The sequence below is a fragment of the Petaurus breviceps genome, unplaced genomic scaffold (genome assembly GCF_028583685.1).
Source record: "Petaurus breviceps papuanus isolate PSGF00001 unplaced genomic scaffold, PetGlider_PUasm1.0 90822, whole genome shotgun sequence".
Taxonomy (NCBI): Eukaryota; Metazoa; Chordata; class Mammalia; order Diprotodontia; family Petauridae; genus Petaurus; species Petaurus breviceps.
Window position 1 is genome coordinate 24382991 of NW_027187351.1, and position 15559 is coordinate 24398549.

Consider the following 15559-nt stretch of genomic DNA (forward strand, 5'->3'; position numbering starts at 1 on the left):
AAAAATGTTGGTATGTTGTCTTGTCATTATCTTTAATGAAATTGACTGCTTCTATGATTTGTTCTTTGGCTCATCTATTCATATCTCTCTAGATCTCTCTATATACACACATGTGTATATATGTATATACATATATATGTATGGGTTATCATGTCGTACATGTATATTGATTTAATCAGACAAAATTCATCTTGTCACCCTTGTCAGAAAATTGAAACTGACTACAAACATGGATAGTCAATCAAAACAACTTTTCACATTGGTAATGTAAAAAGAAAAGTTTCATTCTACATTAAGTCCTTTACCTCTCTATCAAAGAGGGAAAGTGAATGTTACATATTACTCTGGAATCATTATTGGTCATTACATTTATAAGAATTAAGCATAGTAGCATTCCATTATATTTATATACCAAAATCTGTTCATTGGTTCCCTAATTTTAGGTATCCCATCAAATTACCAGTCTCTGACACCTCAAAAAGAGCTATATTTATGTACATCCTTGGAGTGTGCTTCCCTTAATCCCTCTCTTAATCTAGCCTTCATATAATCCCCATTCCTCTTTCCCTTCCACTGAATAAAATGTATTTCTGTATTTGTGTGTATATATGTTCTTCCTCCTCTAAGTAGTTCAGATGAATGTCAAATGTCAGCTGTTCCCCTACCCCACACCTTCCTTCTTGCCTTTACTAATGCCTATTTGCATACTCTGATTATGAAAGGTAATTTTCCTTAACTTTCATTTCTCTTCCCCTCTAGTATACAGCTCTTCCCTTCTTTCCATTCTTTTAAGATTATCAAGACATAAGATAACCACTTCCAGGCATTACCAATTGTACTCCCTTTGTGACTCTTCATGATGATAGGCATCAGAGAGGACAAAGTTGAGCTCTGGCTCCTTGTTTTAAACTTACATGTATCTTTCTGTTTCAAACACATTTCTTTTAAACAATATATTGTTAGATTCTGGCTTATAATCCATTCTGATATCCTCTTCCATTTCATGAGTGAGTTCATCTCATTCATGATTATGACTGCTAATATATTTCCCTCCATCCTGCATCTTGTCAGTAGAGCTGGGTGTGGCATTCCTTGTCAGCAGAGGTTTCCTCTAGGATTCTTGCCCTGGTTATTCAACTACAGGAATTAGCTTGAGGCTAGAATGGAGTCCCTCTTTTATTCCTTCAATCGGAGGCACACAGCTATTGTTTGCTTCTCAACTCGTTTCTCATTTGGAATATAGCAAGGGCCCACAACTACTCTTCTCCCTCAGCACTATGTGCAGGTCCCCTCCTCAATCCACCCTAGATCTTGGACCTGAAACTGGGTAGTGGGTAATAGAGCTGCCAGATGGCACCCTGCATCATACCATCCTCTGCCTTACTGCTCTCCATGTACTCTTTCCCTTTTCTATCTATTCCCAACTTCCAGGGCTGGAACAGGTATCAAAACAGCTCTCTGTCCCTGGAAGAAAGGTATTAGTCTACTGCCCTATATTCCCATTTACCATCCCCCTCTAAAATGAAAGTTCTTTAAAGATAAGAACTATCTGCTTTAATATTTTTATCTCTTGTATATAACAAAAAAGAAAGCACTTAATGAATGCATTTTATTCATTTTTTTATTCATCTGAATTAATGCTATTTTGAATCATTAAGGATAATTTAGAAAAGGAGGTAACTGGATATCTCCTGTCCAAAAAGAATAAACATATCCAAAAGGATTTCACTTTATCTCAAAATTACTATACCAAATGCTAGGAGAAGAACCTTAAAATGCCTTCTCAGGTGAGAAAAAGGTCCCTTTAATGAGGACCTTACAGGGAGTTGGGCATCATCTGAGCCAGGGAAGACTGAGGAAACCTCTGCTGATAAGGAATGCCAGACCCAGCTCTGCGGATAAGATGCAACCCTGGGCAAGGAGGAACCTGCATATGCCCGATGAGTGTAGAAACAAGGGGTGGGGACACAACTGGCTATGGACATAGGAGGATAATTTTTGTTCCAGGACAGAGGGAAGAATTAAAGGAGGATCTAAGGCCAGAGGTACTCCTCCACCCCCCACCATGCCCTAGGACTAGAGATGATTACAAAAAATAAGCTGCTATAAATTTTCTTTAAAAAAATGAGCAGGCAAAGTGGAAAGAATCCAACCATAGAAAGTTACAATGAAATAGAGAAGAATGGAGTTCCTCTTCAGAGGAGGATACTGAAGCAAAGAAACCCTCTTCTACCCTCAAGAGTAATGTCAAATGGTCACCCACCCAAAAAGAATTCATATAAGAACTTGAAAGTCAACCAATTAGAAAAGAGTATCCAGAATCTTAAGAAAACGACTCCTTGAAAATCAGAATTGGGCAAGGTGAAGCCAACAAAGCCATAAGAGACCAAGAAATAATTTAAAAATATATAGAATGAAAAAATAGAAGAGAATGTGAAACACCTAATAAGAAAAACAACTGATCTGAAGAACAGATCAAGAAGAAAAACATAAGAATAATAGAACTACCTGAAAGCTATGATCAAAAAAAGGAATCTTGATACAATAATACAAAAAATAATTTTTAGAAATTTAAAAATTGTCCTGAAGCATTACAACAAGAAGGAAAATAGAAAACATCCACTGATCATCACCTGAAAGAGACCCTATGAGGAAAACCCACAAGAATACCATAGTCAAATTCTGAAACCCCTAGCTCAAAATATTACAAGAAAAGAAGAATGTAAACAGGGCAGTGTCACAATTAGAATCAGACAAGACCTAGGAGCAATGACAATAAAAGACCACAGGTCTTTGAATACTATGTATATCAAAGAGCAAAAGAAATGGAGTATTGATAATTCTGGAAACCTATTTTCATCGGGAAAGGGTTCAAGAGGGAAATATATATATATGAGTGTAAAAGTCTTCTAAATTCAGAAAGAAATAAAAGGCTAAGGGGATAGGGAGGGGAAAGAGGATAGGAGAGGACTCTCTAGAGGGTAGGGTGAGGGAATAGGTTAAAGGAGGGTATGGAAGAGGGTTCAGACTAATGGGAATGGTAGGATAAGGGAGGAATGGGGAAGTAACAGGAGGGCAAGGTAGTGGGTAGAAGTAAAGTAGGAATCAGGAGGGATACAAAATAAGAGATACACACAAATACAAAATAAAGGTCAGGAGTACAAATTGTTAGGGAAAAAGGAGCAGGGGTGGTAATCATGATCTTGGACAAAGTTAAGGCTAAAATAGATTTAATCAAAAGATAAAAACAGGGAAACTACACCATGTCAGCCATATTCATCAAGGTTGTTTTGGACTATTTAAAAAAACTAGACAGTATAAGGTTGGAATATTGCTGCAGTGTAGAAAATGACGAATTGGTGGACTTGGAAAAATATAGAAAGACTGGGATTATGAAGAAAGGAGTTATCTACCTTCAGAGAAACAGAGGATAAATATGTATAGTACAGTCTTACATAGATGCATATGAATGTATATGTCTATATATGAGTATGATTATAGATATCTAAGGATATGTATATGTAAGTGTATGTGCATGTATACATATATTGTGTGCCTACTTCTCTGTATGTGCATGTATGTATGCATGTCTGTTTGTATGTATGTATGTATACATGCACATCTCTGCACTTAATTGTAGCTTTAGGTGGGAGGAAAAGGGAAAAAAGTGAACAGTAGAGAACAAAAGAAAACTTACAAGGAACCAAAGGAAAGATGGACAATTCTCAAAACAATGCATAGTATTGTTTATATAGGCTTTCTTGAAAGGGAATTTTATAGCTATATATTTTGAATCCTCATGTTCTGCTGTATACATTAGGCAATGCTTTTTTTTTCTTTTCTTATTTTGTATTTAAGTTTACAACATATTTCTTTTTCTTTTCTTATTGTGTATTTAAATCTAAAACAAATTTTTGAAAAGTTTAAGCAAAGTAAATTTCTTTACATTCACAAAGGAAGGTTTGCACCTGTACATGCAAAAATTCTAAATAAACACATTCTTATACACATCACATTATATGAAGGATTACAACACACAAAGGGAAGAAAAGAAGCATTTGTAAAATGGCTTCATGTTAAGTTCTTTACAAGCATTATCACAAGGTTACAAAATAACTGTTAATTCAGTTAGTTCTGCTACAACATTTACACTAAAAATCAAGTAAATCAGCATTTACTAAGTGCCTACTATGTGCCAGGTACTTATATTTAAGCTCTGGGGATACAAAGGTCTACAAAATACAGTCCCTACTCTCAAGGAGTTCACAGTTAAATGGGGGACATAAGATGCAAACAACTTTGTACAAAGATGATATAGACAGGATAAACTGGAATTAGCTCAAGGGGAAGGTGCTAGTGTTAAGGCCGATCAGAAAAGGCTTCTTGTAGAAGGTAATATTTTAGAGGGGATATCAAGAAACCCAAGGAGCCAGAAGATGGAGAACATGAAGGAGAGAATTCTAGGTGCAGGGACAGACACTAAAAATGTATGGAGTAGAGAAATGGAGAGTAAAAGTAACTAGTTTAAGATTAAAAGCTAAGAGTTAGGCCAATCCAGAAAACGATGCAATAAAATGTAATTTACTAATTTTTCCAATAATCTAAACAGTATTTAAATATCTCAAAAGAGAAAACAAATCCAAAGAAACTACTAATTTGCTCTGCACCAAATAGAATCAGGTGCCTATATCCAGGACAATTTGTATTAGAAAGCCTGGCAGCCACTCTCTCTCTATTTTTACTGATAATAACAAGATATTAATATAAAACAATTTACCAGATGAGAAAATTAGGAAGTCATGCACCTAAACCTCTGAAGATTAATCTAATCACTTTTTAAAAATCAGGGAACAATAGAAGTGCTGACTAATAGAGAAAGAAAGTGTCTATTAAAAAGAGGTTGTCACATATACAGGTATTAAGTTTATATTGTTTATAAGATCATTAAAAAGTATCTTTCATGTGTTAAAACATACATATACATTTTTGTGCAATAGTCACTTTAACACATTTCAAAGTCAGTTTCAGTATTTAAACTGTCTTCTATAACAAAGAGCACACCCATTCCTAATTTATTAGATCGTTCAACAAATATTTATCAATTACTACATGCTGAGTATCACATTAGACACTGGAAGAAGATAAAAAGTTTGGGCAAAACAGTTCCTACTCTCATAGAGTTCAGGATGATAGCAAATAATAATAAGTAGAACCACAAATTTAGAGTTAAAAGAATCAGAGAATTAGTGTTATAAGTGACTTAAAAGTTACCTAATTCAAGTCACTCATTTTTTAGATGAGCAAAGTGGGGCCTAGAGACGTTAAGTGACTTGCATAAGAGGTAGCAGAGATAACAAATAAAAGTGGGATTTTAATTAAGGTCCTCTGCATGCCACTGCTTTTTCTAATAAACCAAATATAATAATTAATAAATATATCAAAGCAATAAGATAAACATAGTTTCATAAATCAGAAAATAGGCTGCATTTCCTTACTTTTAATAATTTGTAAAAAACAAATATACAATGTCTCTGACATATATGTATAAACATTTATATATTTATGTATATATGTGTGGGTGTGTCTGTATATAGTTGTGATTGTTACAGTTACAGATCTATTACTCTTGCTAATGCTGTTCTTTAAAAGAATACTTACGACTACTTCCAAGTTCTTCAAACAGGAATTTCACTTTTTCCCACTCTGTAGAATTTTTGTTAGGAACATTCAAAGGAACGAAAGCACTATAAACAAACAAACAAAAAAAAACCTTAATGTATTTAAATATATATATGGCTTAATTACATAATTATTAACAGAGATATAACTAATGATTATTTCCACCAGAAACAGATCTAAGAACCCCACCAAAAAAAAAATCAACTAGTAGTATAGAAGGGAAGAGAAGAAATATTTTCTCTAATAAACTTCATTATTATGATAAAGAAAATTAACAGTCAAAACTTTTCCGCTTCAATTTATTTTACATTTACATCAATTTGTACTCCTTTAACATTTCACAGGGTTTTTTTATGTAATCTATTTCTCATATATTAAAACACTTTTAATATGGGAATTATGTGAACTGCCAAAATATAAAATAATAAATGGCATCTATTTATAGGATAGTCCCTCAATTCATACTGAAGCATTCTTGGCTATACTTAAAAGTGCATAGAAAAAAAAAATCACAGTGCTCCAGTTAAGATTAGGGGAAAAAAAGTGATAGTTGAACTCAGTTCCAACAAATCTTACTGCCTCTTGCATTCTTCACAGAATGCAGAACTCATTCTTCACAGCAACTACTTTAAGATTCTCTCTCTCTTCAACCCCATATGAAAGGCACTGATTTCTAAGGCCTCTGTGTGAAAAGAAGACTCTTTTCTCTGATCTATATACAATGTGTTTCAGGGTAATTCTGTGGTGAAGAGTATATAGACTTCATCATGGGCAAGCCAAAATATGAACATTATCACTAAGGAAAATCCCTCAAGTGAAATCATTTCCCACACATAATGAAGTTAGGAAAATGTTTGCAAATTAATGGAAAATAAAAGGAGCTATGCTTTTGATTTTTCCCCCCAAATCAGGCTCCCCAGGCTCTTAAGTTTTGTTTGTTTTGGGGGGGTTGTATGTTCGCTTTTCTGCCTCTTACTTTCATGTTACAAAAATTTACGGGTATCTTATTCCTTCTTCCCCCATGTGAGTCTTTCTTCATTACTCTCCTCCACTCCCTACAAAGTCTGGCAAACGAATGAACAGAGAACACCTATGACAACATATGCAACATTCCACATACATATCCCACGCCAAAGTCCTACTTGTCCAGCAAAGGGAGGAATGTGTATTTCCTCATCTGCAATTGTAGTGGAAAGTTGAAGATCTTCCTTGCCCCTTAATAAGCCTGAGGGAATCTGAAGACCTTCCCTGCTTTGAAAATAAACTCTGCCCCCTAAAAGGCTGAACGTAATCACATTGAGCCACCTTAAGGGTGGAGCAGAGCCCACCGGAAGCTGGGAGTCAGAACAGCTAGATGGAGGGAGGAGAGAAGACTGCAGGCAAGTAGACAATTAGGCTTGTGAGTAAATACTGGTTGGTGGGAAGGCTAAAGAATGGTGTGGCTCTCTGTGCTGTTGTGGCTTATTAACTTCTTTGCTACTATGATGGAATCAGCTTACTGATTTTGGGATTCAGTTTTCAGGTATCTGAATAAATGTTTTGCTTCTGTCTTCGATATGGAGAGTGTTGTATTTTGTGATTGCACCATGCGGGTATATTTATAGTGATCACGGGTGCTATGAATATTGCATTGGTGCTACATTATTTCTTCTCTGGAACTAAGATTAGTCATTACACAACATTCAATTTTATGAGTTTTTATTTACATCACAGCAGATGCTGTGTATAGTATTCCACTTTCAACAAGACAGTCAACAAGAAGCATAATGAGATCTATTCTTTGCATCTTTGAGTTAAATGTGAAATGATAAAGATGTGATCCATTATTAAATTTCACCTGTGAAAGCTTCTTCCCTAATAGTCCCCTCAAAGACATCCTTAATTTGGAGATTTCTTAATTATTTATGCTCCCTATTACTTTTCTTTTTTAGATATTAAAGTCTGCCACTTTTTCCACACCTCTAATATATTCCCATCCTTCATATATCTGTGCATTCAATATATCAAAACCCTGACAATCATATTTGTCTTTACTATAAATCTTTTTTGTATACACTAAATTAAGATCTGGCTCCTTTTTCTATCTTTATTCTCTTTAGTGTCATTTCTAATTCCTCTATATGCACAACTGGGACTGTAATATCAGGGTTCAAGTGTGGTTGACAAAGAAAACGGCTGTTAATGTAAAAATAAATCTCTTCCTTTTTTATTTTCATCCTTGAATACCTTTGGAATGACCATACTTAGATCAACAGTGCTTAGTCTTAAGTCCAGGTACTACCACCAAGAGGTCTAGAGATAAATTTCAGAGGTCTGTGAACTTGAATGAAAAAAAAATTATTTTTATTTCCTTTTAATTGGTTTCCTTTGTAATTGTATTTATTTTATGCATTATAAAACATTATTCTGAGAAGTGGTTCATAGTTAAGGTTGACCAAAGTATCTATAACACAAAAGATGATTAAGAATACCTGGCTTAGATATCTTGCCAAACTTTCTTTAAACTGACTGCATCCTTTCTCTGCTTTATGAGATGATAACTGATCACAATCATCTATCACTATTAAGAGAGATTTTATCAACAAGTTTATTTCTCTATATTTGGCAAAATCAGATGCTTGCTAATGAAGGTACTGGCTATTTTGGTCTCCTCATGGAAATTAATTTACTGTGTGTAAACTACATATTTTAAGCCTATCTTATTCCTTCTTCCAGAAGCATGTTTTCCCATATTTCTCCTCATGCTCATCTTTGCACATTCTTGAACTAGTCACCAAGTATTAATGTGCATAGTGATTTGATCTGGGGGTCTTATCAAGTTCTCTGTAGATTCCTTTACTTAATAAGCCTCAATATCTGCTGTTGGCACATAAGATGTGATTATTCTTATGGTGGTTTTGTTACAGCAATACTTGACCAAACATCCTCTGAAGTAAAGATTCATACAACAAACTTCACCAACACCTTTCTTTGGTTCTCCAAGAACCTCCTGAAGTTGTTCTTTTATTTAGTTGCAACTTCCTTCTTCTGGTTTCAAGTACAGCAAAAATGCAAAGATTTATACAATTCAGCTTCCCTCCTGATGCTAATCTATTTTGATTTTTTAGTATCTTCAATCTGAATTTGGTAACATTTTCTGACCATGATCCAAAATTCTGAATTACATGATACACACACACACATACACATATATATGTGTATACACATATAGATATATTTTTTGATACATGATAATCTCCTATATATACATTCTGCTTTTCAGATTTCAATAAAATCTCAGTGAAGTTTCTTGTACTGATCACCCCAAACACTCCAACACATATTTGAATTATTAACTAAATCAAGAGTTCACACTTACAAGCACTTTAAAGATTCCTAAATAATTTATTCTCTTCACAACTTTGTGAATTGGGTAGTACACAATACATTCTGTAAACCTTAAAGCACTATACACATATAAGCTGTCATATTTATTTTATAGATAAAGAAAACAGACTCAGAAAGGTTAAATGTGGTAACATAGTATTAGAAATAATCAGATTTAGATCTCAAGTTTAGTACTCTCTTCAAAGTTCTTCCTAGCAATCAGATTCTCTTATTGTCCATTTGATTTAGGTGGAAAAAAGGGAAATGGGCAAGAAGATAATGTCTTAGAAATCCTTCTATTTTCACAGATTAAACATTATTACCAAGAACAGGAATCATCTCTTTATTACCAAACCCTTCATACAGGCAAATACTACAGATAAACACATCTTTGTGAAGACAAAAAGATATTCATATTAATGTTACAAATAAATGAGTAACAAACTTAAAACACACATGCAAATTAAGTTTGACATCATTGTATTACATAGAAGATAGTAATACAGATTAATTGAATTGGGCCACTTCACTCAAGGGAGGGAGTATAGACAAGCTAAATACCTGAAAAATCTATTAAATTAATGGACCAAAAGAATTTTATCAATTCCTATATTTGTGTTTACCAGGGTTACCTATGAATGGATTAATATTGAAAATATTATAAAATACTAATATTAAAGTATGCTTAGATTTGCTCATACTAGACTTGTTCTCCCATTGCTCTTCATCAGTTTATAACAGTTTCCCAGTTTTCTCTGAAACACTTTATTTTCTAAACTCCAAAAGGTTCCAGTTCCCATTGTCTGTATCAATATAAACTCTCACCAAGTAAACTCCTTAGAATCACTATGAATTACTCTGCAAATTCCCAAGTACAGTTGGTTACCTGGGACAAATGTTCTGTAATTCTAGTTACTGGTTTCAGAAATAATATTAAAATGACTAAGAAATCAGATTAAGAAGAAGTAGATCAAGAAATAGATTACTAATAAAATGAACAATTAAAAAAAAAAAGAAACTTAACAACCCATAAACTCTCAAGGGGGGTAAAAAATCCCAAAGTATTTGGACTTACCTGTAATTTCTATCAAACTGTCAAAGAAAAGTTAATTCTAATATTACATGAACTATATTAGGGAAAATAGGAAACTAAGGGATACTACTAAATTCTTTCCAAGATACAATTATAGTAATGATACTTACACTAGGGAAAGATAAATCAGAGAAAGAAAAGTGCAAATCAGGGCGGCTAGGCGGCATAGTTAATAGAGCCCTGGCCCTGGAGTCAGGAGGACCTGAGTGCAAATCCGGCCTCAGACACTTAACACTTAATAGCTGTGTGATCTTGGGCAAGTCACTTAACCCCAATTGCCCTGCCTTCCCCCTCCACAAAAGAAAAAAAGCATTAACTGCAAATCAGTAATCCTAATGAACACTGACACAAACTTATTCAATAAAATACTAGCAAAAAGCCATAAAAACATTAGACAATAAGATCGAGATGTACTTACATCAGTAATACAAGGTTGTTTCAATATAAGGAAACAAAAAATAAAAATTACCTGATTACATTAATAGATACCAAAAAATCTTTGAACAAATCATAAGCAAACAAAGAACAGAGAGGATTATAGAAGATAAAATAATTTTATAAAAGGTAAAATGCTTTTTGCACAAACGAATACAGGGAAATAATAAACTGAGGAAAAAAAACTTTGCAGAAAGTTTCTCTGATAAAGGTCTCACTGTCTCATCAGAAAATGATTCAAATTTTGACAATAGTCAAAGTACCTAAGTAGTTTTTAAAAGAAAAGAAAAAAATACAAGTTATCAATAGCCTTGTTAAAAAAAAAATGCTCCAAATCACTAGAGGAATGAAAATTAAGGCAACTCCATGGTTCTATTAACACCCATAGACTGACAAAGTTGACAAAAAAAGAATAAAATAAATGCTGTAGTTGTAGAAAAAGAGGTGCATTTATGCAATATGAACTGTCTGGCCATTCTGGAAAGCAATTTGGAATTATTATTTTTAAAAAATTACTAAACTGTGCATGCCTTTTGACCTAGCAATACCATTACTGGGCCTTTTTCCTAGAAAAAGAAAGGTTTTTCCAAGAAAATGTAAATGTAGGAATTACTTAAGCAGTTCTTTTCATAATGGCAAGGAAATGAAGACTAAAGAGATGGCTATCAATTGAAGAATGACTTAAAAAATTGTGATATAAAAATGTAGTGGTATATTATCATTTTATAAAAATGATGAAAATAAAAAGTTACAGAGAAAACTGGGAAGCCTTGTTATAAACTGATGAAGAGCAATGGGAGAACAATTAAAAAAAAACAATACTGTAAAAAAAAATCTGAAAGAGTTAGGAATTCTGATCATTGCAATTAATAATCAACCACAATTCTAGGGAACTGCTGACGGTGTTATCTGTCTTCTGAAAGAGAGGTAGACTCAAGGTGATGAAAAAGACAGCTACATCTGAACACAGCAAGTATAGGTATTTACTTTTCTTAACTATGCATATCTGTCACAAGATTTTTGGTTTGTTTTCTTTTTTCAATGAGGGGAGGGTATGAGGAAGAAAAAAACAAACTTATTGACAAAAATATTTTTAAAAAACAAATTCTTATAGAAATAACCAAAGAAAGTAAAAAAATGAACTCTATAATAAGGTATGCAGGAACTACATGAATACAATAAATACTCATTATAAAAAGATATCTTACAGATAGTTACAGATATTATAATCTGTATTATAATACAGATAATATTTTATGTGTATAATCTGTATTACAATACAGACATTTATTATAATACAGATAATATTTAGCTACAGATAGATATAAATAGATCTAAATAACTGGAGATATTAGAGGCTTATAAGTAGACTATGTCATTATTTTTATGTCAATATTGCCTAAATTACTACACTAATTTAGTGACATATCAAAGTACCAAAGGATTATTTCAAAGGGGAGAAAAATAATAAAATTCTTTTTGAGCCACAGAAGGTCAAGAATCTCAAGTGAAATATTATAAGAGTAGTAAGGAAGGAAATCTAGCATTACCCATCTTCAACTATTCCTTTTTTTTTTTTTTTTGCTTTTTGGAGGGCAATTGGGGTTAAGTAACTTGCCCAAGGTCACACGGTTAGTTTTTGTGTGTGTGTGTGTTAAGTTTCTGAAGCCAGATCCAAACTCAGGTCCCTCCTGACTCAAGGGCCGGTACTCTAGTCACTGCGCCACCTAGCCACCCCCCCATCTTCAACTATTCTACAAAGCAGTAATCATTAAAATGATTGGTACTACTTAAAAAATAGTGGGGTTAATCAATGGAACAGATTAGCTACAAAACAGAAAGAAGCAAATGAAAACAAAAGCACAGTACAGGCTATACTGTGGCCTTCTACTACCATCCTGAAGCTTCACCATGCCCCAAATCTTCATCCTGAAACCTCGCTCAGACCATGGAAAACACATGTTGGAAGTACCCTCTCCGGCTGTGTCTGTCTCTCTGATTGGATGGCTCCTTCTGTAACCTTTGGTGCCCAGGCCAATCATGTCTCAGTTCCAAGAAAGAGAAAGAATTCCTTTCCACTTGTATTTGTATTTCCAGTGCAGTGCTTGGCATAAGTAAGCACTTGATGCCATTTGACTGAATGATATGGTGTTTGGTAAACCCAAAGACTCCAACTCTTGGGATAAAGATTTGCTCTTCAAAAACTGCTAGGAAAACACAAAGCAATCTAGTAGAAACTAGACAAATCAATATCTCATACTATATAATTAAATAAGCTTCAAACAGATATATAACATAGATATTAAAGGTAACATCATAAACCAAAGCAGCGAGTAAAAAAAAACATCTATAGAGAACCAACATCAAAACCCAAGCTAGTAGTGAGATAGATATAATACATATACATGTATAGTATACATATGCACATATATAAACATAATGCTATATTTCATTTTTAAAAAATATCTTGTGCACTTTTTAATATCAGTATTGTCTGTCCACTAAATGCATCTGAATACTATTAGTTTTATCAACTGAGTATGAGGATCTGCCTTTGTGACTTGAAATCACAGACCAGACTGGCAGAATATGACAGTGCTTATGATAGATATTGGAAAGATGTGTAGTTATCATAGAAAAGGGAGATGGATTTGAGTCAGAGGACTTGAGTCCAAACTCTAGCTTACTATTTACTACTTATGTGACTACTGATATCTCCAGTTCCTTCCAGAGTTAAATCTATTATTACAAGATTCCATATTTCATCAACATGCATAGACAAGATTGGTTAGGACCTGTATTCCTTCCCCTTCAACCTATTTAATATCATCCTTGACCTCCTCATCATATTAACTGTTCTTACTCTCCAAAATCAAATGACATAACACAGTCCTACATATCCATATTAAAGGTATGATAGGAACATTTTGGTTTCATGGTCAACTGAGTACATATAAAGAACAGAGTAAAGTCAGGGAGAGGGGAAGTGGGGCAGGACCTAGATCTATTATTTCATTGGCATAGGGAACTACCAGTAGAGAAAATTTCCTTTACCAAGTGAAGTCTGCACTTTTTTTTGCAACTTAAATTCTCAGTTACTTAGAGTTAAGTGACTTGACCAAGGACACTTGGCCAATATGTGAGAGGTGGAATTCAAACCCAGATCTTCCTAGATCCAAGGTAGACTCTCTATATTCACAGTTATATTGTTTCTCAAATAAAATATAACATTGTCATTTCATTTCTAAAAAAAAAATCTGTGTAATTGTCAATTATAATGTAGATGAATACCAAAAGGATTCTATCTGCATATTTTCCTTTTTACATAGGCAGAGCCTTAGGGGTCACCCTACAATGTAGTACCCAGAATCCATTAGTTTTAAATAAAATTTTCAATATTTTAAACCACATTACAAATGGAAATATTAAGATTCTCCCCTTATTTTTTTTTAACAAATACTTATATTTTTATGTCTATTTGTTTTCTGATTTGATAAGCACCTGGCAAAAAGGTACTGATCATCAACATTTTGGATTTCCTTTTGTACAATGCCCAGAATACTGACTGATATAGCTCAACCATCTACAAATAAGCTTACTACTTTACTAACATAGACATCTTAATTTTGAAGGCTCTGTCAGAAGAATGCTCAACAATGGAGTAAAATGAATTAATCAATGCTGCTCTTGCACTAATTAATAAACTGTTCAATCTGCTGAGCAGAGCGATTAGGCAGATTTGAAATTAACAAATAAGTAACAATAGAGAAAACTTGTGACAAAAGTTAACTGTCCCAAACTGCTACTGTCAGACAAATGGAAGACAGTTGAAAAAGATGAATCACTGAATAAATATTTACTGGGCATTCAATGTACCAGACCTTATAGGTAATAAAAGGAAACAACCCTATCCTTTTAAGTAAGGTATTTACACTCTAATAAGACTAACTATAAAGGAGAGGACCTAAGACAGGCACCACAAAATTATGGAATAAGAGAACAGATCACATATAATCCAAAATAACAAATGAATCCTTCTATAGCATTTCTAGTTAGTGGGTTATCCAACCTATAGTTGAATACCTCAAAAGAGAAAGTGTGTGATGTATTAAGACTGCTGAAGGTCTGGGTTCATTGAGGCTCTGCTACTTACTATGTGATCCTGGACTAACCACTTGGGGCCTCAATAACCTTGGGAAAATCCTTCAAACTCTCTAAAGTTCAGTATCCTCAATTTTAAAATAAAGGGTAGATGAAATTACTTCCATGAACCTTTCTTGCTCTAAATCTATGATGTAATGATGTCTGGGTATTAGTTACTTCATTAGGTAGCATTTCTGAATAGTTCTAGTTGATCAAGAAGAACTTTCATATACTAAGTTTAAATATCTCTGCTAACAAGAGTATTACAGATTTGATACCACATTCCCTTAAGTTACACAGATATGAGATTTGATGTCCACAGAGGCAAATTAACTTGCACAAGGTTACATGGAGAGCTAAGAAGCACAACTGAGATTCCCTACAAAGGTTGAGAATGCAGTTCTTTCCATATTTGGTGTAGTGGACAAGGCACAGGACCTTAAGTCAAAGACTACCCAAGTATATATATATATATCCCATCCTAGACTAGACACTTCCCAGGAACCTCATCTATAAAATTATGGAATTGGACTCAATGGCCTATATGGTACCTTCCAATTCATAAAAGTTTACAATCTTGGCTTCAAATTTTCCACATTCCCTTTGGCTCTGGATTTCCTGATCTATAAGCAGTCTGACTACTTTAACAGACTCTAAATACATACACACACAACACACACACATATATATGCACACACACATATATGTATGTATGCATATATATCTATAGGTATCATAGATGACATATCTCAATTGAAATTATTAATAAAATCATTGAAAAGCACAGGGTCGACAAGGTAAGAGCAGTACTACTGCTAATAAAAACTCTTCCAGATTGACAAT

The 15559-nt window shown here is 33.7% G+C and overlaps 1 protein-coding gene across 2 annotated transcripts in view; it reads right to left on the reverse strand.

The window, feature by feature from the left end:
- The window catches only part of LMBRD1 (LMBR1 domain containing 1), a 217155-nt gene that overhangs the window by 137939 nt on the left and 63657 nt on the right, over positions 1 to 15559 (reverse strand). For both annotated transcript variants that reach the window (XM_069070723.1, XM_069070724.1), the window contains exon 6: positions 5659 to 5744. In XM_069070723.1, coding sequence (XP_068926824.1) covers positions 5659 to 5744 — 86 coding nt within the window. The remainder of the gene's footprint in view (positions 1 to 5658; positions 5745 to 15559) is intronic.